Source organism: Apus apus, chromosome 10, assembly GCF_020740795.1.
Source record: "Apus apus isolate bApuApu2 chromosome 10, bApuApu2.pri.cur, whole genome shotgun sequence".
Taxonomy (NCBI): Eukaryota; Metazoa; Chordata; class Aves; order Apodiformes; family Apodidae; genus Apus; species Apus apus.
Genome location: NC_067291.1, coordinates 12,743,864 through 12,770,607, shown reverse-complemented (window position 1 = coordinate 12,770,607; position 26,744 = coordinate 12,743,864). Strand labels below are relative to the sequence as shown.

General features: G+C 43.2%; 1 protein-coding gene across 2 annotated transcripts in view; it reads left to right on the top strand.

Annotated features, from left to right (window-relative positions):
- Positions 1–25,872, top strand: part of CEMIP (cell migration inducing hyaluronidase 1) — a 113,461-nt gene extending 87,589 nt beyond the window's left edge. For both annotated transcript variants that reach the window (XM_051628160.1, XM_051628161.1), the window contains 15 exons: positions 3,250–3,319; positions 4,131–4,259; positions 4,945–5,030; positions 7,818–7,949; positions 9,948–9,983; positions 10,074–10,229; positions 11,797–11,977; positions 13,631–13,846; positions 14,755–14,966; positions 15,438–15,623; positions 16,311–16,515; positions 17,331–17,417; positions 17,564–17,721; positions 21,175–21,275; positions 22,169–25,872. In XM_051628160.1, coding sequence (XP_051484120.1) covers positions 3,250–3,319; positions 4,131–4,259; positions 4,945–5,030; positions 7,818–7,949; positions 9,948–9,983; positions 10,074–10,229; positions 11,797–11,977; positions 13,631–13,846; positions 14,755–14,966; positions 15,438–15,623; positions 16,311–16,515; positions 17,331–17,417; positions 17,564–17,721; positions 21,175–21,275; positions 22,169–22,296 — 2,083 coding nt within the window. In that variant the 3' untranslated portion in view covers positions 22,297–25,872. The remainder of the gene's footprint in view (positions 1–3,249; positions 3,320–4,130; positions 4,260–4,944; positions 5,031–7,817; positions 7,950–9,947; positions 9,984–10,073; positions 10,230–11,796; positions 11,978–13,630; positions 13,847–14,754; positions 14,967–15,437; positions 15,624–16,310; positions 16,516–17,330; positions 17,418–17,563; positions 17,722–21,174; positions 21,276–22,168) is intronic.
- The last annotated feature ends 872 nt before the right edge of the window (positions 25,873–26,744 follow it).

Genomic DNA, 26,744 nt, shown 5'->3' with positions numbered 1-26,744 from the left:
GAAACCTTCTTTTTCTTCCATCTGTTCTTCGCAGGACTTAGCCGTAGCATTCCACGTATAAGACTATAAGGTTACTTGTAGTGGTTCGGGCTGCATGCCCCAAAGTTTGGGAGACCAGTGTCCTTGGGATCTTTATCTTTGTGCTGTTCAGATGCCTACACACCTAGGGTGTAATTTATATTTTCAACATAAAGTCAGTTTAGATGGTTCTTACCTTAGATATAGAAAATCTCTCTTTCAAAGTGCACAGTGACGCCGTGTGCCTTATGGAGTCTTGATCCCAATGGCTCAGCAAAAAGTTGTGGACTTCAGAATGGGCTGGGCTCATTAGTGCTGGGACATTAGTGCTCATGTCAAATGGCAGCTGATTTTGAAAATACTCCCATTAATTCCAAAGTCATTATTTACAAAGAACAGATACTGTTTAGTGATAGAGCACTGGCATTTGCTTGGCACAGTGTGCCTCAACTGTGGAGTGAAACCAAAATGATATAATAAACACAGTTTAGCACAGCATTGGAACTTGACAATAAAAGATCAAAGACTGTAAACACCCATTGGATCTCTAATAGTCTGTTTACATGAGCCCATGAAAAAGTTGCCATGAGAACTTCTCAATTCTATTTGCCACAAACACTGTATTAAGCTTGAAAAATACTGACTACCTTTCATCTCCCTTTTTGCAAGATCCTTTCCTCTAAGTGTCCTTGCAGATATGCCAGCTGAGGTTTAGATGAGCATTATAGAAGCCTTTGCAAGAAGAAGGGATTTTACAAGTTCTTTTTGCAGTTCTCTTGCTTTGTAGAACAAAAAAACAAAATCAGGTGAAATATGGAATCTTGGCCACACAGTTAAGCATTAGAATTTTTTCTTAGAGAAATTAATGGGCTTTTCGCTAGCAGTAATGTTTAAGCCCAAGTTAGAGAAAGGCCAATCACGAATACTGTAGTTGTAGTTGACCCTGTCATAAGGCAGGGTATGAACTCACTGAGTTCCTGAAGGCATTCTAGCCCTTCTTTCCATTATTTTCCAGCTGTTTTTCTGCCCGAAAATCAAGGTGCATAACCTGGGAATATTATTTTATTGCTAATTAGTGGCTGCTCAGGGAACATACTCATTTGTATGCATATCAGGCAGCTAATTAGTTTTGGTGTTTTTTCCCCCTATCCCCCCAACCCTTCTTCAGAGAGTGCTAAACTCTAAAAGTAAAACCTCTGTGCTTAGCACCTAGGTAAGCAGATCCCCAGCTGCAGTTCAGGGAGTATAGCAAGTGGCCTGGAGAGGATCTGTGGAACCATGTTGTTTTCAGAGTGTTTTCCATTAAAAGCTGGATGTCAAGCTTGCCTTTTAGAATTTAAAATTGATGGTGGATCATCTTGAGGACAAGACCCCTGTGCAACAGAATGGGAGGTCTTCCACAGTGAAGAGCCCCCAGAGTGTTGCTGCTGTGTGGAAGCTGCTGGGAGACAGGAACGCTTAGATCCACAGTCCATATTTTTCTCCAGGATTTTATTCTACTGCAGATGGAGGGGGGGAAATTCTACAGTTAAAGCAAGCTAAACTTCTGACCCACAAAAAGTGAATGAGAAAGTCTCTGAAGCCAGACTTGCATCCTGAAATTGAGAGAGTTAGATGCTGATTGATGCCTAACAGCTAAAAATCTTCAGAGATTTTCTTTTACTTGGAAATACTCTCAGTCTGCTGAGAATGTGTCGGTATCACCCATTCTGTCCTCAGAAAAAACTGGGGTTTTGTCCAAAGAAATATATTTTTAGCTTTTTCTTTGGCAAGAGAAAGAGATGGATTCATGCAATGCTCTTTTTCACATCTGTGTTTGTTTATAAATTGCACTTAATATCTCCATTCACAAAATAAGAGTTAATCAGCCATTCTGCTCATTTTCCACTGATAATCCATTTAATAGTCAGAGGGACATATTTTGTGTCATTTTGAACACTGTTACATGAAAAAGTGCTAGGTAGGCTGAGTTCTAATGAAAAGGTCCTAGAGTTCTTTGATCATGATGACATCCTTTATAAAATAATTCAAGTTCTGATTAGAAAAATAACTTGTTTTGCACTGGGCTCGTCCAGCCTGAGTGCACTAGTGCTACCCCTGGGGCAGTGGCCAAGGCACCAGTGCAGGGATGAGGGACAAGCACTGGCTGCAGCTGCACTGGCTTGGAAGAAGCAGGCAGGCAGCTGCTGCCAAGAATTCAGACAATAGGCTAATGCCAAATGACACAGTAACCTGCCCCATCCACCTGGCTTTGAGGAGCAGGATTGAGCTGAAAGACAGGTCACTGTGGAAATACAGTGGCCTTGGCCTTGCCTCCACAGCAGGAGGTAGTCTATAAATAATCTCAAACTCTTTCTAGGCCAGTCCCATGTCCAAAATTGGAGCGTTTTGCTGTGGTTTGATGATAAAGTCACACAAACGGAACTGCTTCTTAGGCCAGGAAAATCAGTTGGCCTAAAGCCCCTGTGGAGTCTCTCACAGCAAAAGTAAAATAGACACAAGGGTTACCTAGGTCCATCCCCTGCAGGAACACAAGTCTCACACAGCAAATTCAGGGAGCCAGAATGCAGGTTCTAAGTGCTGGATGTTTTCTTCCCAAAGTTCATGTGCCTGCTGATTAATGAATGCTGGATGTCACAGGATGGACAGTGATGGATTGATCTTCCCTCCTTGATGGGAATCTTTCAATTAAGAGTCTTTTATGTGCATTAGACAAATGGAGTCCTTTTGTCCCAAAAGAAATGCATAGGAGGGTGGGAGCAAATAAAGTTAATGAATCACAGCCAGTCTTGGAAAAAGCAGGTACTGGGGTACACTTGGAAAGCTCTTAAGAGGCAATTCATTGGGTCCCCTGATTAAGTGAGTCTCTAATGAACCTGAGGGCTTATCCGGGGCCAAAGTTCTTTTCTGTGACTTGTGCAACAGTATATTTACCTTATCATAAAACATGATTGACATCTGACAGCTTCATAGCAGGCTTGGAATTGCAGTAGAAATTCCTCATTTAATACTCAGGGTTTTAAAAGATAAGGCCATGCTCTCTGTCAAACCACAGAGGACAAATGTGGCATGAGAAGAGAAAGAAAAAAACTGCATTCCCTTGGCCCCCTGGGCAGGACCCCTTATCTGGGGAGTTATCAGCCCTGCCTGTACTGGAGGGAGTTGATTGGTGACTCTGGTGTGTGCTCAAAGTGTCATTTTCATGTTATTCTTTGTTTTCCTGACCTGCAGCGCCGTATCCACCTTTTGGATAGCCAACCCACACAACAACCTTATAAACTGTGCAGCTGCGGGATCCGAAGTGAGTGCAGAAGTTTCTTATTTGGTAACAACTCAGACTGGTTACAGCCCTGCAAGGCTGAGGCTCTTGCTCAAATAAAACCTGCTTCTGTTACTCAGGCATTTTTGAAGCTGCTAGATCAAGATATATACTAATGGGCCTAGTGCTGCAAATACAAAGTTATGCTTTTCCTTTTGCATCACACTTGTCACTTGCTGTTTCTAGAGCTGGGTGGCTTTAACAAAAATTCTCAGCCTTTGCACACTGTGTAGCCTGAAAAAATTAAATAAATGTGACTGTGGAGTCCCAGTGAAGTCATTGGCAATGATTCTGTTGGTTGCAGTACAGTAATGGTGCTCTGAAACTTCCATCAGCACCAATTCTGCAGAAGTTATTGGTCACATCAGGACCCTTTTGGCAAACCAAGTCTAATACAAAACTTCCAAATCTAAGTACCTAGATTCAGCCTTCTAGATAGGTTTTTGGGCAACTAAATGAAAATGATCTGATTTTTTAGGTGCGTGCGAGCAGTGACAGGACATCAGGCTGTGTGTGCGTGTGTTAAGGATTTCGAAAGTCTCACTTATAGCTTCAATATAGATGTCAGAGCTTAAATTAAGACACCTTGAAGGTGCTGGTTGGGAGTGTGCATGTGAAAGTATATGTGTGTGAAACTCTTTGCTGCAGACAGTTATACAGGTCGCTGCTGCTAGCTGTGATTTGCCCTGAAATCTTCTGGCTCGCCGCTTGTGGCTTTCCTGGTAAATACTCAGGCTAATGTAGACCAGAATTAAGTTCAAGCAAAGGCTCAGATGTTCCTTCTTTTTGTCAGGAAACAGGCTTTTGGTTTGTTCTGCACCATGTGCCAACAGGGCCCTCGGCAGGCATGTACTCTCCTGGCTACTCGGAGCACGTGCCCATGGGGAAATTCTCCAACAACCGCGCGCATTCCAACTACCGGGTAAGTCTGCACCAACGGGAACGCTGCCCTCACAACCCCACCGTGTTCTCACTCCAGCTCTTTGGATCCGCAAGCTATTAATGCCTGTGCTTTCTGTTTCACTAAAAGTTACTGTGAGCTTGTTTGTGTCTGCAGATAAAGCAGCTTGCGTGCTGGCGTGGGAGCACGCGGAGTCAGCCAGCACCAGCTTCACTTGGCTCTTGGGCATTCGAAGAGGCTCTTTCTTCTGCTCATGCTGCTCCTCTGCTTCTGCACTCCTAAAATAGTGCCTCCAGGAGCATCTATTGGCAGCTCATCTAATTACAGACCTCAACTGCCAATGTTAGCAATTAACTTCTAGAGGGATAAATACAGGCCGCTGTGTCTACTCACCTTCTCTTTATTTATTTACCCCTCACATGCTGTGTTGTGGGCTTGTGTGTTAGTTTTACTGTGTGCCTTCAGCTGCAGTAGGGTGTTGATGTCTGTGGGCATACATGCATTTGCAAGAGACGTAGCAGTTTTTGGGGGTATATGCAAGTCTGGATAGGTTGGCAACCCTCTGTTTCATGTGCTACTACCAGAAGCAGTTATTAGGATCTTGTAAGTGACTTGGGCTTAGAACAACTGGAAGCAGAGCCTGGAGATTGAAACAATTATAGAATATCTACATCTATTATAATCCTGCATTTCTCTCTTCTTTTAGGCTGGAATGATCATTGATAATGGTGTTAAAACCACCCCAGCCTCAGCCAAGGACAAAAGACCGATCCTGACTCTGATTTCTGGCAGGTAAAATGTTTTGCATCATTTGTTTTGGAAAAAAATCTCTAAAGCACTGACTGAAAGCTTTGAAATTGCCCCCAGGGAAGCTGAGAAGAATCATTGCAATACCTTTGGGGTGGCTCTTACTGAGGAAAGGTCTTCAGTTAGATTTACTGCTTTCTAGCTTCGTCTTCTCAGTTTCCTTTCCTAAGGGACCTTCAGCACCCACCCTTCTGGTTTTGCCCTTGCTCTTTAGCTCTGAGCTGAGCTGCCAGGGATGTTACATCTATTCTAGAGTATTCCACTGATTTTGGTTTTTTTAGATAAGGAAGAAAATTAAATTCTGCTGGCCAACAGCCTCACTGGGCAGAACTTGCTACTAGAGTTTCCCAGGAATAATAAATTAATGTATTTCCTGGGAATGCTATTGATTTTCTTTGTTCTTTTAGGACCTGCTTGAACAGGAAGTGCTTATGTGGTGGAGTTCACACTTGGATTTTGACTTTCTGTCTAGTTCCACATCTGTCTTTGCAATAGCAGTTACAATTAAATACACAGAGCCACCCTTCATCCCTCCTGCTGGGCACAGCCTCTGTGGGGCACAACGGAGTCATTTAGAAATACTGGAAACCTCTCTGCAGAGTGTATTGTATTGGCAGACCTACTATGGTCTAGTGCCTTATGAGAATGTTCCCTTCTTTCCCCAAAGCTGACCCCAGGGAGGAGGCTGATGTAAACAGAGGGCTTCTTGCAGGCCAAGTGTAATAGCATACAGACCACACTTGCACCCTTTTAGCTCCTTAGAGGTTGAGTCTGGCTCTTAACTTGGTTGTCAACCCCAGGGAGAGAAAAGCACGTAAATATTCTCAAGTTTCATAGGTTTTTTTCCTGCCAGACCAGTTGCCTCCAGTTGCACTCAACCTGCACTCCCCCATGACTGAGTGTCCTGCAGGAAGAAGTAATGTAGGGAAGAGGAACCTGCTGAAAACCTCTGCTCAGAGGGGGGAGAAAGGCAATTTTTTTCCTTTTCTTCTTTCCATGCGGCATGTAGGCTACCCAGATTGCTGTAGTTGTGCACTTGGCAAGCATTGCAGGGGTGGGGCTGGTCATCCTCCCCAGGGGAACCCCTCCAGCAGCTCAGATATCAGTTATCCTGTATTCCACATCACCCCAGCACCCTGCCTAGCAGCTGATGCTGAAAGATGTTCAAAAGTGAATATTATTTACATTAATTTAATGCTCAAGTAATTGAAATTATTAATTCAATTATATAAAAGGACTTCTAAAAAAAATAACTTATTAAAAGCAGCCTGCTCTGCAAGTATCTCCAGATTCTCTCGGGAGCCTGATGCTGCTTTTCCAAATAGCTGGACACATGCCTTGGGAATCTGCCTGCTGCCACAGGCACAGTAAGTGATTACAAAAGGCAATTTGTCCCTTGCCATACAAGGGCAGGAATGACCCCTGGAAGCCAAGCACTTCATAATGCAGTCATGTTTATGCTGGGGGATTACCCACCAGCCCAGCCTGCAGCTCAGATTATTTATATCGTTTTCATGTGTCAAGACCAAAAGACTGAATAAATGATTATAGCTGGAGGGGCTAGGGCAGACCAGGAGGCAGGCTGGACAGTTACAGAATTGGAGAGATTGTTCTGCACTCACTTACAGCATTAAGTGTCTGAGTCAAATTCTGTACCCTGTAGTGTTCCTCCAGTTATGCATGGATGTGAATAAAAATGGAATCCATCACAAAATATCCATATTTAGTGATGTCTGGGGAATTCACAAGGGCTGATACTAAATCCCTCTCTGAAAGCAAATTCACAATGATGAAGCTGCCAAAGCAATATTCATTTACTGGAACCCTATCAGCCTGATGCTCAGTTTTAGATTGATATGATGGCTTATTAAGCAAAGCAAAGTGCTATTGAATATCTATTAGTGATTTGACAGCTTGGCCTTGCTGCTCCTTGGCAAGGCATGAATTTTAATCTCTGGACCATCCGTTGCTGGCACTGAATTGGATATTTATCTGTCAGGTTTTCTAAGCTGTGTAGTATGATGGAAGATGGTTTTTCAGTAGCAAACAGGAGAGAGCTGTGCCTCAGGACCTGGTAGATGACAGCTGAGCTCAGTGTCACCATAGTGAGCCAGATCCTTCCTCAGATCCTGTGGCCTGAGCCAACAGGCAGCAGCTGAGGGCACACGTTGCTGCTGCTTCCACTTGTGACTGCTTTTTTCCTGTGTCAGGCCAACATTTCATCATACTTGAGAACTTCAGAGTTAATAAATGTTGTACGTGTGTCCTGAGTAATGTATAGAGGGAATAGTGAAGGACACACTCTCAGCCCCTCTCCAAGATGTTTTAATTCCTTTCCACAGCAAGGAAAATTTGGCAGCAGTGCTCATTGTCCCAGTATAGCCAAGGTTAGGAGATAAGAATGCTCAAAAGGGAAAACAAAAGGATATTTATCTAAATAACAGGAATATGCTAAAGGATAACAGTAAGGGATTAAAAATATCTCAGACTTTTGGGAGCAATAATAAACTTTCCATGCTTTCAGCAGTATATCAGCAATACAATAATGAAAAGGCGAAGGGAAACTTGGAGAGGGTCTTTACAACTGCCTATCCTGGACCATCCTTTCCTTGGCAGCTGGGTCTGGCCATCGCTGCTTGGCTGGACATGCTACTTGGATGGACTTTTGTCCCAAAGCTGTTCCTGAGTTAGCAGAAACCAGATGTTCAGTAGGGCTGTGCACTGAGCAAAGGCTACCTTCCCTTGCCAACCTTTCTTCTCTCCTGCTTGCAGATACAGCCCACACAAAGATGCTGATCCTTTGAAGCCGAGGGAACCTGCAATAATTGACCACTTTATTGCCTACAAGAATCAGGATCACGGTGCCTGGCTACGGGGTGGAGATGTGTGGCTGGACAACTGCCAGTGAGTTTTGCCTTATTTAAACTCTCAGAGTTCAGCCTAGTGTTCATGGCAAACAAAGCTGAGGTTCAGATTATTTATATTGCTTTGCACCTTTCAGATGGCCAAGATTGGAGTAAGGATGAAATGTTAAGTAAACACAGGCATTATTTTACACAAAGAAAACCTGCTTTGTCTGAACTGAAGATTCCTCAGATTGTTTCTCTGTGTGATGCTGACCAGGATTTTAAAATGGTCACATACACACATAGAGACACACAGATACAAATAAGTAAATCTGAAAACTGTTTTTTTACATGAAAAATTAGGTGCTTTGAAAAGGAAGCAGCAAAATCCCCGACCTTCCGTGGCTAAGCCTGGTCACAGATCAGTTTTGTGTGGTTCACTGTTATGATGAATAAGCAAGTACTGATGAAGCAGACGTAAAACTATGCATCATAGCAGCAAGGGAGAGAGACTGGGCAAGCGTGTGTTGTGCTCTTTGAAGGCCGCTCCTGCACTGGTCAGAACAGATATTTGATTTGCACCTGAAAACAGATCATCTTCTACAGTTCCTTCTGCTGAGCCAGGCTCTTGATACCAAACTCAATAAAGAACAAGGAGAAAAGGGAAAAAAAACTACTTTGCAAGGCATACTGTGACAACTCTGGTAAAAATAGGTGTCACACCATTCCCTGGTGTCCAATTCCTGGCCAGAGCTGCCTTAGCTTTGAGTGACCCAAACCTCTTAAAGCAATTGGTGATACAATCTCACTCTAGTGACCAGGCAGGCTGGTGAAAATGTGACTGTAGCAGAACTGTGGGATATGTAATATTTAGTAACACAGTTTGTGCTTCTCATGAAGTGATGAACCAGAGGTATCTAGTGCACTCCATGGCCCCCAAGAGGTGTCTTTGCAGACCACACTTGTGATGCAGACATTGGCGTTGGAGCTACTGCAGTGTGTGGAGGTTGCTACAAGACCGAGTTCTTCATCTCTTTCCAGCAGCAAACCTCGGAGTGTATGCGAATTCGAGGAAGCAGCCATCAAGCTTTAATTTGCTTTATAACCACGACAATTTCCATTTCTATTGCTACAAAAAAGACTGATGTGTGACATTAATAAAACTAACGTTAATGTGGCCTGCAGGTTCTGTTCCTGGGGCTGGGGCAAGGCAGGGGGGCGATAGCCTGGGAAGGGCTGCCACCTACAGACAGACAGACAGCAGGACAGAGCCGGGGCTGGCTCTGGTGGTTGCCCTGAAGTCAGAGAAAGGCGTGGAAAGAGAGACACCGATGTGAAGATACCACCAAGACCTGCTCATACATGTTGCATTGCTTCAAATCATGGTCTGAAAGTTGTGATTTATCCCATCTAAAAGCTTTGAAGTTTCAGCATAAGGGATGGACGTTTTAATTTTATTATTATTATTATTGTTGTTGTTGTTGTTGTTATTATTATTGTTGTTGTTATTATTATTATTATTATTATTATTATTATTATTATTATTATTATTATTATTATTATTAAACAAGGAAGGTCTGATCTCTGCCTTCCCGTTGATGAAAGAGAAGCCAAGCTTCTCTGCTTTTATAGCAGCTCCTCTTGTAAAATTATTTCATGGAAGCAGTATGTGATACATGAGCACCAAGGAGGACAGAGGTGCTTGTAAGGCAGAGCAGTTAAATAATAAAAGCTGTTGGAGTGAGAGAGAGGTGTGGTCTTTTTGTGTAACAGTGAAAGGGTGTGATCATTAAACACAGAGAAATAATCATCATTGTGACCTCAGCTTGGAGCAATCAGGTGCATGTCTGCTGCTTCACAGTATCTGCATATACCTCAAGATGTGCCAAAACAGATATTCCAAAATCGGACAGGGGAAAAGCCCAAGCTTCTCCATGAGCACTGTTCAGTAACTAAGCCCTGCTGCCCGCCACCTCATTGCTTTGGTTATTTTAATTTGACACGATAAAACAAAGCAAAGTCAAACCTCTTCTGAAACATCTTCCTTCCTTAACAGGTTTGCTGACAACGGCATTGGTCTGACCTTGGCAAGGTAAGTGTGGGGTGGGCTGTGCTGCAGCTGGGGGCAGCTGGTGGGGGATGGATGTGAGCAGCCCCTTCACCTCCAGCCTTTCCCTTCTAGTGGTGGGACTTTCCCTCATGATGATGGCTCAAAGCAAGAAATCAAGAACAGCCTGTTCGTTGGCGAGAGTGGGAACCTGGGCACAGAGATGATGGACAATGAGATCTGGGGACCTGGAGGTCTGGATCACAGAGGAAGGACCCTGCCCATCAGCCCGTAAGTTCACCTCAGCACATCAAAGCTCTCCCTGTTCCTGCTCTCAGTGCAAACTCCAGCCCAGTGTGGTTTGTTCTGCACTGTTCCATTTAATAGCCATTACACAGAAAGGATTTGGTTTCATGTCTCCCGATCCCAAAGTCCCCACTGTGCAGCTGCTGCTGGCAGGTACATACTTGCAGGCTGCCAAGACAGCATCCAACTCCTCTTTCCTTCCCCCTCCCCTCTACAAACAGCTGAGAAGACAACAAGAGGAGTGTGTGCTAGCTGGGCACTTCTGTGTATGTGGTCAGCAGTGGTTGAGCAATGTGGCAGTCTCCATCCAGGTCAGCTGCCAGGAAAGCTCATGGAAGCCCTGCCCTGGGCTTGGACTGGCTCAGATGTGGTTAGAGATGTCATCAGAGCTGCTGTTACTATTGCTGCTGTGCTACAGGAATTTTATGCCTTTGTTTGATAATTTTGAAATGGCCAGTGAGCTTCGTGTGTGGCCTCTTCCTAGACTTTAGTCCTGCAGATTGGTTTAAGTGTGCAGTAATGTTTTATTGTTATTCCTAAAAACATAGTTATCCTCCCAGCAGCCCCAGAGTGAACAAACAGCTTGGCTGCTTTGCTTTTTTTTTTTTTTTCTGCCTCATTTATGCACCTCAGCTTTGCTTGTCAGTAGCAATACAGCAATACACAAATACAGAACGCTTAGTATTAACTGTAATAATAATGAAAACCCAATCTGCTATGACTGTCCTTCCAATATCCCTTACATACATATGTATATGGGCATATTTTGTCTTGGGTGTTGTGTGCAGAGACTCAGAGGGACAGAACAAATGCACAGGAGCAGACAAGTCTTGTCTAAGGGAAACCATTCATATGTGGAAGGGATCAAATTTATTTATCGCAAGCAAAATTTGAAACATCTTCTTTTAGCCACTTCAGTAGTTTAAAAATCTCATTCTCTTAATCAGTGTGAAAAATGGTGTCTTCTTTACCTTGCAGATGATATCAGAAAAGGCTGTTAATAGGGGTTCATTAGTCTGCTCTTTCACCTCTTTTCAACCCTATAGATTGTGAGACCTTTCCTTGTTTTCAGATCCATTTTTTATTACAGTTGAGTTGCACTGTTTGTCTCCAAGTTCCTTTGAAAGATGCAGTGGGACTTCTTTCAGCCTTGCCAGTACTTGGCCCACGGAGTCTCCGTGGCTCTGATGAGTTTCAGGTTTCAGTGCTGCTGAACTCATTTCTGATGGCAATGATGGATTTATTCATTTTTAGGTCAATGCTTTGGCATTGCTGTAAGTTCCTTCCCCGGAGGAGCACAGACCAAATAAAGATGATCTGTTCAGACATGAGAGAACTTGAGCTGAACTTGTAAGGATAAGAGGACTTCACAGACCTAAAAAGGAGGGAAATCCTTTATCTTCCAAAACATGAGCTCAGGAGCCATCCTAAGGCCTGTGGAAAATGAAAGCAGCTGAGAAACAAGTGCTAGGGGACTGTACGTGTCTAGATTCTCATCCTCTTGCTAAGGTGTCGTGACCCAGTCTTTCTGTCCCCTCCAAATGTGTTGTAGGGATTTTCCCATCCGAGGGATTCAGTTCTACGACGGGCCCATCAACGTGCAGAACTGCACCTTCCGCAAGTTCGCGGCCCTGGACGGCCGGCACACCAGCGCCCTGGCCTTCCGGCTCAACAACGCCTGGCAGAGCTGCCCCAACAACAACGTCACCCACATCCATTTCGAAGACGTCCCTGTGAGTTCCCCTGCCCAGCAAAGCCTTTTCCACTTGGCCTGGAAATGGGGTTGTGGGCAATAAAGGTGTAGCAGCCTTCAGGAGGAAAGGCGAGATCTTCAGGTGGTTGCCCGTTATCTTTGCCAGGAGTTTAACAAAGAGGGTGGCAGCTGAGAACTAGAAAATGGAATGGGTGAAGCAAGGAGAAAATCCAGTTCTCTGGACAGGTTTGCAGCAAACCAGTAGCAGGCATTGGTTTCAAAAAAATAGTGACATTCAAGTGGAAATACTTTCCATTTTTGTGTGCCTCAGAAACTGTTGGAACAGGGAGAAGAATCTGCCCTCTTATTTTCAACAGCAGTATAGTATTAAAGCAGAGGGAAGTCTGCTGTGGAAGTTCTAACTCTCCTAGAAGCAGAAAATACTGACTCTGGGAAATCAGCAGTGAAACTGAGCTAATGCAGGTTAATTCTGCAGCCCTGCACACCAGGGTAATTCCATGGACTTCAGTTCTACAGACCCAGGAATGAATGCAGGACCCAGCCAAAAAGCATCTGTCAGACTTTGAATTACAGGATGAACATTTGGGTGCTGGTTTGAACCCATCCTGGGATCTGTGCTTTTGATTTATTTTTGATAACTGGTTTGCTGAGGTTCACCTCTAACAGCTGTTAAATCCAACTGCCAAGCATTACAAACAAATAAAAATATACAGTGGTTGGGACTGAAATTATTCGGGTTGCTTAACTTTCAAAAACTTAGCAGACTTGCTCACATGTCAGGAGAAGTGCTGACTATCAATCCTTGTGCCAAATGGGATGAGAAAGGCAACATTCCCCTAAAAGTGTTGGTTGGTCACTCTCTAACATTGCACCAGGCAGGCTGGTGACATGATGTTTATTTATGCTGGATAAAAATACCAGGCAGAAGTTGCCTGAGCAGCCATTTCCCAGGGGAGGTCCCTGGTTGTTCCCAGCAGCAGTGTGACTTTATGTGGCTTTGGAACCGTAAAAATATATTTGCAGACAATGAGTAAAGTTGCTCTAGTGAACTCTCTCTGTCTCCTGAACCTCCCTCTAGAATTTTAAAACAAACCTCACAGCTGAAGTTGAAATTCTGAGGTTTTTTTAGCCTTTCCCCCTGGTCAACAGGGAAATCTGTGTCTATACTCTGACAAGTCAAACACACCTTTTAAGTGTGTGACTGAGCTCTGCATTGACTTCAAGCTCAACGGAGAGGCAGCATGCAGGCCAAGGAGAGACAATCCTAATATTCCTGTACTGAATGACACTGATATTCCTGTTGATTAATCAAATGGATGCTCAGGCTCAGCAGCTCATAGTTTTATTATCACATAAGTGCTGTCTCAGAGGAGCTTCAACCTTAGACTTCACCTGTCATCACGGCACCTCAGAGCATCAAGCCTACAGTGTCTCAGTTAAGCAGCCAAAATCCATGGCCATCTAAAGAATGATGATGCGTAAACAGATTTCTTCATGCACAAATTGACTCACAGACCCAACACTGCTTCTTGTTCAAGCTGCTTTCCAATGCCAAATAAAGTCAGCAGATGGGTCCTTTGAGCCACTCTAGTGAGCATAGCCATCCTTTGCTATGTACTCTAAGTGATTAATCCTTTCTGGAGATTTAAATGTGTTTCACTCTTTTGTTTAGATTACCTCAAGGGTCTTCTTTGGAGAACCTGGACCCTGGTTCAATGATCTGGATATGGATGGTGATAAAACATCAGTTTTTCATGATGTAGATGGTTCTGTGTCAGAATATCCAGGTTCATACCTGATAAAAGAAGATAACTGGTTAATCAAGCACCCGGACTGCATTGACGTGCCCGACTGGAGAGGGTCCATCTGCAGTGGACACTTTGCACAGGTAAAGCTGTTCACCTTACACTATCATTTTCACCTTGTTTTATTTTAAATTTCTTGGCACTGTAAAGCTTGACCTTTAGAAATGGACTTTCTTCAGGGTACTCAGGGTTTATTTATCTGCATGTCTGCACAGGTGGCTTCGAACATGAGGGTACTGTGCTACATTTGCAGACACTTTGGCCTTGACTGTTAACAGCTCTAAAAACTTCTGCCTGAAGTTCCCCAAGAGCTCCATGAGTTTTAACAGATTAGTATTCATAAATCTAAGGGCTAGTTATTTTTCCTTGATTTATGGAGGGAAGTGTTGCCCACAGTGTTATGGGAAATGTGCTGAGGAGTTGAAATTAGACTTCAGCTCTCAGGATCTTTCATCCTGTTGTGTAACCACTAAATCATTCTTCCTACCACATGAGCTCCGAGTGCAGCAGCCTTGAGAGAGTCCTCACTTTCCTCTGAAGGGTAGTGCCCTTTTTTGTCTTAGGTGGTGCAACTGTTGGGTTGTTGGTTTTTTTTCAATGTAGTGCCACTAAAGCCAATTTGTACCCACTGAGCTGGTTTTCCTGTTTCTGAAATCCAAACAGAAGGGTCCCTGTTCAGCAGAAATCAGATGTCTGAGGTAGATACTGTCCCACTGCTGAGGGTTTGCACTAACACTGAAATACTCCAGTCCTAATGCAGGTCTCTTTGAAGCCTAGATTGGTGCATACTCTCGAACTCAGATGATGAGGAAATGATCCTTCTTTTTTATTTTGTTGAAATGTAGGAAACTGAGTATTTGGGTACCTGTGTACAATGCACAGGCCACTGCTGAAGTCACAGGCCTCTTACTAGTTCACATCTATTGAGTAGCTGTGCCTTTAACATTTTACTGCAGTTCATTAAACTCTTGGTGATCTTTTTTTCATCTAGATATACATCCAAGCCTACAAGCCAGCCAACCTAAAAATGAAAATAATAAAAAATGACTACCACAATCACCCACTCTACTTGGAAGGGGCTTTGAGCAAAAGCACTCATTACCAGCAGTATCAGCCAGTTATAACTCTGAGGAAAGGCTACACCATCCACTGGGACAAGACAGCCCCTGAAGAGCTGGCCATATGGCTCATCAATTTCAACAAGTGAGTGATCTGACTGAATTCCAACATTCCAGCCCAATAATGTAACTGCAAATTTTTAATGGCTGAGGTGATCCCCTCATGAGCTCTTCCAGAATGAACATGCTTGTTCCAGGAAGTCCATTGAGTTCACCATCTTCCCATTTGACATCTCAGATTCCTGTTTCCTCCCCCGGGAAGCCTTGCAAGATAACACGGTTCATTTTTAGAAGCCTAGAGCTAATTCATTCCTGGTGCGTGGAAGTCACAGGTGTAGAAGTCAGGAGCAGGTCTGACCCACATTGCTTAAGTAACCCATGGTTGTTATGTCTAATGTAGGTTGCACTGATTCATCTCAAACCGTTACAATTTTAACTGGTCAGGAAAAAATCAAGTTACATTTCAAAGTGAATTATTTAGTTTGGCTTCTAGCATGCCCAGGAAAATAATAGTCATGTGTTGACTTGTTATACTGTGGGTCTCTGCTATTTTTAGGAACGACTGGATCCAAGTAGGATTTTGCTATCCTAAAGGGACGACATTTTCCATTCTCTCAGACATCCACAATCGTCTGTTGAAGAAAACGAACAAAACTGGAACCTTCTATAGAACCTTTCAAATGGAGAAACTGGAGCACAGATATCCTAGCAAAGGATACTACTACTGGGATGAGGACACTGGGTAAGGAAGCAAGACTTGCTGATTTGGACACCCCTTTGAGAAAGCTGCTGGAATCGTGAGCCATTTGGCTAATGCCATTAGCAAGGATCACAACAAAACCAGAAAGTCTTTCTGGGAATGTGACCACCATCTAAATTTCCAGGGACTCCCACGGCTGCCAGTCATTCATAGCCACTGCAGCACTGCCAATTATTCTGGGAAATGCTTTGCCAAATGAATACAAATTAGAAAAAAAAAAAAAAGACAAATGTGAAGCACAGGCCATGAAACTGAACTGGAGACACACCCAACACTTTTGGTTTTGAAAAACAACCATTTATAAACACCCCGACAGGGATGTACAGGAGCTAAGAGAGTGAAGCCTGTTGTTTTCTTTTAAAGAATTAAAAAAACAGGAAAGAAAGACCTTAAAATGCAAAGCAGTCATTTGTACGTAAATGCATAATTATAAAATAGAGCTCAAATGGAGTTCAGGTGTCATCTAATTGTTCTGTTTTAAGTTCCCTGACCTCCCCCCTTCTATTTGCACATGATATGTTGAGCATTATAAAATGCAGCCACAGGCATCGTGGGTTTGTAATGTGCATTCCAGCAGAGCATTAGGAAGGAGCCCACCAAAACTGGGAGCTGGTAATTTTTTTCACAGAAGTCTTAAGAATGCTGTTCACTTTTGTCCCCTACCTGCAGGCTGCTCTTTCTGAAACTCAAAGCTCAAAATGAGAAGGATAAATTTGCTTTCTGCTCTGTCAAGGGCTGTGAACGAATAAGGATCAAAGCTGTGATCCCACAGGCAGCTGGCATCAGTGACTGTGAAGCCATGGCTTATCCCAAGTACATGGAGACACCAATAGTAGAGGTGCCAATGCCCAAGAAGCTCTCTAGTGCACAACTGGTAAAGTAGTTCTTTCTTCTCACAGAATTATTGCTAGTGAAAATCTGTAGTTCTGGCACATATTGTGCCCATAGACATAGAAAGACTTTGTACCAGGCTCCCTCTATCCTGTGCCTGATTTTCTGAAAAGCTCCAGGTGTGTGAAATAGTAGGAAACAGATTCTTGCATGTACAGAGAGTGCAGGGCCTCAAAGGACTGAGTCACCCAAGATGTAGGTTGATGTTCAGTACATAGTCTTTTGGGGCTCTGTTGTGAAGTGCTGTGCTTAAAAAAGCACAGGGGGAAAAGTGATGAGCTGGAAGACAGGTTGGTCCAGGGAATGAGATTCTGAAGACTGGCAACTCTTCTTGCCTGGCCATCCAGTTCCTCCCAAGCTGTAGGAACAGCAGTGTCAGAGAAGGGGCTGTGTGGCTGAACGTCTCATTCATATAAAGGATTTTGTGCGACACTGTCTCCTATATACAATCCAGTCTGGTTCTGGAGGAGGGAGGGGAATATTTATCTGGTTTTTGCAGTTTTTTTCTCTCATCGTCCTTGAAGTAGGAATGCACAGCAAGGCCTCAAAGAATTACGTGTCAGCTCTGTTAAGTGGGACTCACACTGCCATTTGGTTAAACAGTTTCATTGCTGACAGGATGAGCAGAAAGGTCACTGCTGTGCCCAGTCTCATTAGCAATGTAATCTGGCAAGACAGTGATTAGCATGTAGCTTTCCTGTTGATTCCATTTCAAAGTTTACAGTGTTTTCTGAAAATTAGGTATTCAAGTAATGGTCTTCCTCACTTTCTCCTTTTTATTCTTGCTTTTGTAAACAGAAGACTAAGGACCACCTGCTAGAAGTGAAAATAGAGACTTACAAGAAACAGTACTTCCACCTAAAGGATGACTTTGCATACATTGAGGTGGGTTCTTAAATGAACTTGATCTGGAATTCTGTTCTTTGATACAAAGAGCAGTCCTGTGGCTCAACACTGCCAGTGCTTCTTACAGGTGGCTGTTTGCAACTGCGTTACTTTGACATACTAAGAATGTTCTTCCCCCCACACAGGTTGATGGTGTAAGGTTTTTCCTCACTGATGAGGGCATCCAACTGGTTGTGATCGATGGACATCATGGAAAAGTTGTCGATCGAGTAACATTCAAAAACTCAATTCTACAAGGAATCCCAGCACAGATAGAAAATTACATCAACAACATCAAAGATCAGTGAGTAAATAATCTGGTGTTACTTAAGTGCAAGAATACTGTACAACACTCCTCTTTTCCTTGTTTTTTGTCACCCAACATGGGCCAGAGTGACCAGGCAAACAATGTGCTTTTGTACCTGCCGACTCAAATAAGAGTCCAAACGTGAGCAGGGCATGCTGGCAGCAGAGGGATGCAGAGCCTGTGATTTAGGACCTGATTGGCCCCCAGATAAACTGCAGAGCTCTGTTTGATGAATAAACTGCAGATCCACATTTATGTTGTGGCCTATAGACAAACTGCAGGCTTAAATTCACAAATAAACTCCCAGCACTTATCAGCACAGATGTGCACAGCCTACATTTTCCTATTGCCTGCGTGCTCTCTCACATTGCAGAAAATTCCACTAATAGAATACATTCCTCTGTGCCTGTGTTTCCTGTCCAGACCCAGGGACTGGATGCTTTCATTTTTTAAGTCCAGCACACCAAAAATGCAGAGTTTTGTAAGTGGGTGGTAAGTAGCCAACACAGGTTTATGCATCCTAAAAGGCAGCAGCTTCCTCTGCTGGAATGAGAATATCAGAAATCCTTTAACCAAAGGGGTTGTTCTCTTAGTGGTTTGTAAAGTGCTGTTGGGAAATGAATATATTTCATTGTTATTAAATCTGCTTTGATTTTAAATCTGGTACGTAACATTTAAAACAAATATGATCGCTTTGTAGCTGAATCATCTGAAATAACAGTGGGCAGATTGACAGGATATTGTTCTGACATTTATTCTAGAGGCCTGGGGCAAGTTTCAGCAGGGTGCCAAGCAGATGGATACAGATGTGTTTCTGCTGTCTTAAATAATTCTGGGGGTTGCATAAAACACACTGAGCAGTTACTGCAGAGAAGCATGGTAGCTGCTCACTTTTCTTTCATTAAAAAAATAAGAGGGCTTTTCAGAGAGGCCATCATCCTCCTCTGCAAAAAATCCAACCTCAGTCCTAGCTAAATCCAGCTCCTGGATTCTTTCTTAATTTAGAAGTTTGAATTGTAATTAGACTTTAAGGGTGTTTAAGACTCTGAGCCTCATTATCTTCTCTGGATTCATGCTGGAACAAGGGTTAGGATTAGGATTGGCACTGGAAATTGACCCAAGATAGTCAGCACCTCTCGGGTCTCACTCAGCTTGTGTCTTTGCAAGAACTGAACCTTCAAATTATTTTCCTTGTTTCACCAGAAGTTTTTCCAGCCTTTCCCCTGCAAGCCTTTCCAATGTAATCAGGCACAGGCTTTAGCTACAGCCTTGAAAAATCTTTCATCCATTTGCTGGATGAAAGTATTGTTCAGAGCTCAGGCTGTACAGAGGGATGGATGGTGCTCACAGGGAGAACAGCCCCGATGGCCTCACCAGCCTCTTGTGAAGAGACTGCCAGAATAATGTTTAAGTTTCTGGATTTGGGTCTGTGAAAAGTGGTGTTTCTAGCAAGAACAAGCCTCTTCACATTTAAGAAGCTCTCCACAGGCCAGATTCCTCTTTTTCAATAAATCCATTATTCTGATGAGTTTCCCAGGGATAAGAAAATCGAACATCTGGTAAATTTATTTTAAACTTCAATAGCAGGAAAGATTTAATAGAAAGTAATTATTTTAGTGAGCTGAAGGAAGAAAAGAGAGGTGATTCAGCATTTGCAAAGTACTCAAAAGCAGCCTGCTAGCTCAATCCACTCTGGTAAGCACCGGAGCATTTTAACACCTCAGTTTTAGTCTAGGGAAAGTCCTGATGACTCTTTAACTCTTTTGCTTCTCTTGTTCCTCTGCTGCCACCTGTTGCTATTTTCCCCTGAACAGTTCCAGCTCCAGCTGAGGTGTTAAGATGTAACTGCTGCGCTCTGTAGCCCGGGCCTTGAGCTCTGCAGGAGCCCTTGACTAACTAATTTTAGCCACTTGTGTGTCCCACCATGCAGGAAAGCAGGCCCAGCAAGGCACTCTTTCTGCAAGAGTGCAAAAGCCATTTGAGTCAGGGATGTTTCATTCATGGACACCCTACAAGGGGGAATGAAATAATTTCGTCCACGTAAGTGTTTGCTCAGTGACTCTGTGCTGCAGCTTTAATTAGGGTGAAAAGGGTGATATCCCAGCCCCTCTGAGCTTAATAGCAAAACTCCCACTGAACTCACTGGAGCATAGTAGCTCTTCCTCAGTACACTTTGAGAGAACCATTGGAAGTGTTTCTGCATCTTGTAGGAAGTAAAGGGGTTAATGCTGCTGAGTGGCCTCTATTCCTCACTATAAGATTACCTCTCCTGTTTAAGATTAAACTCTCCTGTTGGGGTTTTATTCTACCCTTTTAGAATGACAATTAAGGGACTTAAACATCTTTTCTATGAAGAAAGGGGGAGACAACTGGGGCTGTTTAGTCTTGAGAAGACTGAGAGGAGATCTTATTAATGTCTATAAATATCCGAGGGGTGGGTGTCAAGAGGAAGAAGCCAGTCTCTTTTCAGTGGTGCCAGTAATAGGACAAGGAACAATGGGTATAAGCTAGAACATAGAAAGTTTCACCTCAACATGGGGAGAAACTTCTTTACTGTGTGGGTTATGGAGCAGTGGAACAGGCTGCCCAGGGAGGTTGTGGAGTCTCCTTGTCTGGGGACATTCAAAACCCATCCAAACACATTCCTGTGTGGTCTGCCCTAGGTGATCCTGCTTTGGCAGGACTAGATGATCTCCAGAGGTTCCTTCCAGCCCCTTCCATTCTATGATTCTATTGCTTTTACCCAAGCATTTACAGCTTTGCATTAGTTTAACACACCTCAACTTTTCTTTATCACTTGGCATTTGTAGAAGACCCTGACAATTTTGAGGGGAAATACAGCACATGCAAGTAAAGCAGGAATAACAACAACAACATTAACAATACACTTTTTAAGCAAAAGTACACTCAGGACAAAAGGAAATGGTCTCAGATTGCACCAGTTTACCGAATCACAGAATCTTAGGGATTGGAAGGTTTAGATTAGATATTAGAATAAATTCCTTCACTGAAAATGTAATTAAATGCTGGAATAGGCTGCCCAGGGAGGTGGTTAAATCACCATCCCTGGGAGTCTTTAAAATACATGTGGATGTGGTACTTAGGAACGTGTTTAAGCACTAGACTTACGTTACGTTACGTTAATGGTTGGACTCGATGATCTTAAAGGTCTTTTACAAGCAGAACAATTCTGTGATTTTGTGGGATTCTGTGAATAATGAAGGAAAAATATCAAGTCAGCAATTATCTCAAATAAGTTAATTTCTTCAGGCTTTATCCTGCTAATGATGTAAGAATAAATTAGTTGACTTGCTCAGAGCATCCCAAGGAACACGTTCCCACCTGAGCAAAGCAGGATGGAACTGCTGGTTGAAGGAGTTACCAGTGCTCAAGACAGAGGTGAGGAATGTGTTCTGACCATCTGTTTGTAAATGACTTTGTTTCCTTCAGCTCCATAGTGCTGGTGACATCTAAAGGAAGATTCATTTCAAGAGGACCGTGGACTAAAGCTCTGGAGAAACTTGGAGCAGAAGAGGGTTTTAGGTTAAAAGGTAACCCCTTTTAAAAAGGCAGTTCTAAACTCATCTGATCAGTAAAGTGAACTTTTTTTCTTTCTTCTCAACTTTGCCTTGCTTGTTTCTATCAGCTTGTGCTCAGACATCCTGGGACCAGTCAATTATTTGTTCAGCCAGGCTGTTTCCACTGCAGCCTTGGATAGCAGCACTCAGTTCAGTGCTGGAGATGGAAGAAGTGCTCTGGCACCTTAGAAGTGAAGAATTCAGGGGGGTTGATATTCCAGATTAATTTTAAACAAAAACCCCCACATTTTTTACACAACAGGAATATTGGACTTTTTTCCCCACTAGGTGCCCCAAACCAGGATTTTTTACTTGTCTGAACTTATTTGGAGCTGGTTTTCTCTTGAAACAAAATTCCATCTTGATGACACAAAGCATATGGATTTGAAAGTACCATGTATAGCACTAGAGTGTTGCTCTATTGTGTGTGTTGCACTGCTCAGCTCTAACTGTGAGCTTTTGGCATCCTTTTCTCTTTGTGTGTGTGTTGTACTCACTGATGTGGGTCTTATCTGTTGTTCTGCCCATCATCCTTCCACCTTGCCCAAGCAGGAAAGGGTTTTGAGTGCAACCACCATGCGAATAATGATCACTTCAGCAGGGAGCTTGAGCTGCCTGCTTGGAGGGGTTTTCTTTCTCTCTCTCTTAATTAATGGAAGCATACAACATGTAAATAAAATAGTAATTAAGCTTCAATAGCAAAGCATTTATTTAATACCTGGATAAGGCATAATTGGCCAAGTCTGTGGGCAGATGTGTGCTCTTGTCCACCAGCATCTGTCCAGCCGTGCGGGTGCAGCTCCGCAGACGGGTGGTTTTCTGGTGCAGCTCCTACACGGTCCTAACATATTTGCTCTGATTTGCAGAAAAAATGGCTTTTGTTGGCTTCAAAGGCAGCTTCCACCCTGTCTGGGTGAAGCTGGTCACTAATGAGGACTCAGCTAAAATCTATCAAGCACTGCCAATTCCTGTGGTGAAGAAAATGAAATTATGAGGACGCACTGCTCTGCCTTCTGGCTGCCAGCACTGCCCTGTGGGACAGACTACTGACTGCTCAGCCAGGCACCCTGCCAGCTCCAGAGGTGTTGTGTTGCTGTTGTTGTTGTTCAAAAAGAAATCTTACTGTAAGTAGCTAGAGTGGCCACATGTGACAGAAAAGCCTTCCTCTGTGACCAGCTTATGTTCTGTGATCACCAGCTCCTCGCTGGCTGACTTGCTCACTGATGCCACGTTGACTCTCGTGTTACTACACAAGGTTTGACCTGTTTTGCAAAGTGCTGGTTTTATCAGCACCCCTGTGACAGACTAACTTATGTGCTGCCTCTCAAAGGGGGAGTTCTAGATCTGAAGGCCATTGAGGTTTACTGTTTTTACCAGCCTCTAAATTGTCTGAACACTTCTTTCTTTTTTTTCTGTTGTGTAGGTAGCCATTCACATAAACATGGCATTGCAATTCAAAGGCTGGTTAAAAACCTAAGATAGAGTATATGTGAATGATTGCCTAGATGCTGGGACTCATAACTGGACAGTAAAAAATGATCCTGAAGCTTCTATGATGCTTGATCAAGCTGTTCAGGATCTGTGTTGCACGTGCTAACGCATGGCACATATTTGGGGAAGAGGGGATAGAAGAGAAAACATACCAGCAGAGACTGATGAAACCACATCTTTCTACTTGCTTAGAACATGATGTTTCTCCCATGGATCAAGGTGGGTTTTTTTAATAGTGGTTGTTCAAAAGGAAGTTTTCCTTCAAAAGCAGCTGTAGGCTAGAAGGAAAGTCAATCAGCACGTGTTTTCTCAGCCTTTCCCAGGCAGTCCCTTCAAATAATAGTGTTCAGGATCAATCTGGAGGGTTTAGTCGGGGCAGTCTGTGGCATCCTGCTCAAGGCTTCCAGACTTAACTGGGCATACTGGGACTCACCTCATTCAGCCTCCAATAGGATGAAGGGCCGTTGTCTTTCCAGGGAGGGAATGGGATCAGGCTGCTCTACTGTGTGTTGTTACTGATCATGGCCTCAGGCTTAAGGGCATGAGTGTCTTGATCCTTCTGGGAGAGTTACGTGCAATCTGGATGGAAGGTGAGAGAGATCTTGCCAGTTAGCTGAAGAATTAAGAGTGGGACTCCACATACACCCATTGGATATCTTGTACCTTCTTTCCCCCTTCTTCAAAGCAATATCTGGGTAATGAAGGCAGATCAGTGTGAATCAGGACTTCTGCAGAGACATCTCTTGGAGCTGGGAATTTACACATTATCTTGTAAAAGCTTTTAAGCACTTCCAGTGTTCAGTGATATTTCTGTCTATTGCTCAGAAATGCCATGAAGGCACCTCTGGAGCCTGAGGCTATTCCAAGAAAGCTAAGAGGGTTTAGAAAAGATAGGATGAAGGCTTTTCAAAGCACAAAGAATGTTAATTTTTCCAGTAATATCTGGGTTTGTTTTCCCACTTTATCTCTGCCTTCCCCCACTGCTACAGAAATTCTTCTAGTTGCTGATGGTTACTTTGTTTTGCTCTGCTTTAATTAAAACTCATGTAATTAAGTGGAGCTTTTTATCACCATAGGTGAAATGGTCTTTTGCATCTAGCATGGAAGAACAAGCATTTTGTGTGTCATTCCAAAGTCTGGGCAGTGTTGCACTCTATAAGCCCAGTTCAGATAAATTGCTCTGCAAGTCAAAGCAACCATGAGGAAAAGTTAGATAGTACTGTAGATTTCAGACCCCTCAAGCCTCTCCTGGGTTTTGAAACTGGAAATGTTCTTTTCAGTCTTATTATATAGTTGTTTTGAAATCACTGAATGTCATGTGTGTTGTATTTAAAGAAGAAGAGCCAAGCTTTTCCTCCCTTGCTTCTCAACAAGAGCCTGTTAAAGAATGCTCCTTAGGCATTTGTGCCATTTCCAGAATGAATAGGCAAGACTTGTAAAAGGCAAGTAAGGTGGGCTGGATTTTCCCCCAAAAAACTTATGATGGTTTAAGGATGTCACACCTTATTCCTTGAAAAAGTCAGTCCCACTTTTGGTTCAACTGTGATTATCCAAATGTCATTTATCTGACATTCTCTGATAACCAAAAGAGATCCCAGAAGTCAAGCAAACAGACTAAAGAAAAACTCCCTTGGGAACATTAGTCTGGGTTACCTAAACCTCTTCCCTGTCCTAAGGCAGATCTGTTGGTACTGTTGCACCTTTTAGGGGAACACATTCGCTCCCAAGAGAGGGAACAAAGCAGGAGTATTTATTTCATGAGCACTTGACAGACAGTGGGCAGGAAAGGTAGGCTCAGAACGTGCCTGGTTTGGGATGTGGCTTTGTTTGACCCCCAGGGCAGGGGCTGTGCTCTGGGGAACACTGAGCCCCTGGGTCACCAGGGATTTACTGCTCCTGAGCCCTGTAAATGTCCAGGAGGTGTTGCCAGGTGGGTCTATCCCCTTGACTGGTTTGCTCAGCTTCTACGAGCACTCTGACTTTGTGCTGAATTGTAGCTTCTGATTTTATTATTTTGGGAATTCTCAGGGTGAAATCATAGGACTTGGCTCTAGGAAAAGCTGTTTGTTGTTGCTTTTTTTTTTTTTTAATTCTTATGTTATTTTTTTTTCCTAAAAAAAAATCTCATCTTGTTAAGAGAAGAAAACTTGTAAGTAGCTTGTTTTATCATTCAAATCTCGTCACATGGGGCCTGTTTTGGAGCTAGGGGTGGGTCTCAAGCTGTGAATATGGAGTACAGGATCACTGCAGTCTGTAGGCCTGAGGGCTAAGCAGAGCATGGCAGCAGGGGGCAGCAGGGCAGACACACCTGTGCAATGCAAAGGGCTCCCGTCGACCTTCATGGGATGAACTCAGTGTGTCGCTCTGAAGAAGGAATGAAGTCTAACATCATCACCAGTCAGCAATAGCTTTGTGCCATATGATTACTTTTTAATCCTTGACTGTTCTAGACGTTGCACGTGCACATTTTGACTAGCAAATTACCTGGCTGCTTGTTTGTACGTCCTTTTAGCAGTCCCTGCACAAGCTGCTGTTCTCCTCTTTGTGAGGTTTTGTTGCTGCAAATGTTTCCGTGTTTGCCTACACAGTTGCTGTTGGTAGAGTGGGTTTTTTTTCGGTTGCATTTGGTCTGTTTGTTTGTTTGGATGTTTGGAATTTTTGCTTTTGTTCAAATGCTTGTTTTACCTGTCGCCGAAATAGCTGGTCCTTTTTCGGAGTTAGATGTTTGTACATTTTCTTATAGACTTTCCAATGAAAAAAAAAAATATTATATTTTCTATTAATTTATTACAGTGGCACTAAGACAACAAAATTGCGGACATATGAAGCATTTTTACTGGAGTTTAGCATTGTCCAGGTTGTTAAGGAGGTCAGCAGTATGTCTTTTCTGGTAATCTGCTTTGCACTTGGAGGATCTCTGTGTCCACAGACCGTGGTGATGCATTGACTGGTTTATCATGACAAGAGCTCTTGGGACGCTGGTTCCAACAGATTGTGGCTTACAACTGAATTAACATGTAGTTGATTGAAGTACACAATGTTTATAAAAATAAATATTCAGTGCAGATTTCCTATTTTATTTTTGCCTCTTGCCTCTTCAGTGTCTCTCTGCAATAAGGAAAGGACGTTTGCTGGGCACACACAAGCACCAGACTCGGTGCATCATCCAAGAGAAAGGCAAACAGCTCCCTACTTATTTCAAAAGGCAGAAGCTGAGGGGCCAAACCACCCCTGTGTGTTTGCTGGCTGGTTGGAGCAAATGGCAGCATGTTTCACTACCTGCCCATCCACACTTGCAGGATCCAAGTCAGGGAGAGGGGAAGGGAAGGAGATGGGAGTGGGAAAGGGAATATTACAGTGGGCAGACATGGGAAAGGGCTGTATTTGGGGCAGGGGGAGCACTATTAGCAGATTAAATAGATTAGTTCCCCTGTTAACAAAACTTTTTGCTTCACTGGATAGGATGAGCATGGAGTAAAAATATATAAAACTTATAAAGTTTTTGTAGTGGGCAGGTATTAAGGCTTATGAGAATCTCACTATCAGTTCAAGTATTACTTTGACTGTAAATTTTCCACCCCAGGATGGTGCCAGCTGGGTAGACTCTGCTGTAAGCCTTCTTGGAGGGTCCAAAAGTGGAATGAGTGTTGGTTTTTTTTTGGTGGCAGCAATCAGCATTTCACACACGGGGTGTGTGTGTATGTGTGTGTTTGTGCAGAATGGGGGGGGTGTGGATAGGTACATGGGGGTGTGTGTGTGTGTGTGTGTGTGTGGTTATTTATGTTTGTGTATGGGGAGTTTCTGTGTGTAGAAGTATAGGTATATACAGCCATTAGAACTAACAGTAACAAACCATACACCACTATATACAATTCCTTACATTAGTTCTAAAATTACTGTGTCATTTTTAGTGATGTGTGTGTATTTATAGACTGGATACATTCTATCCAT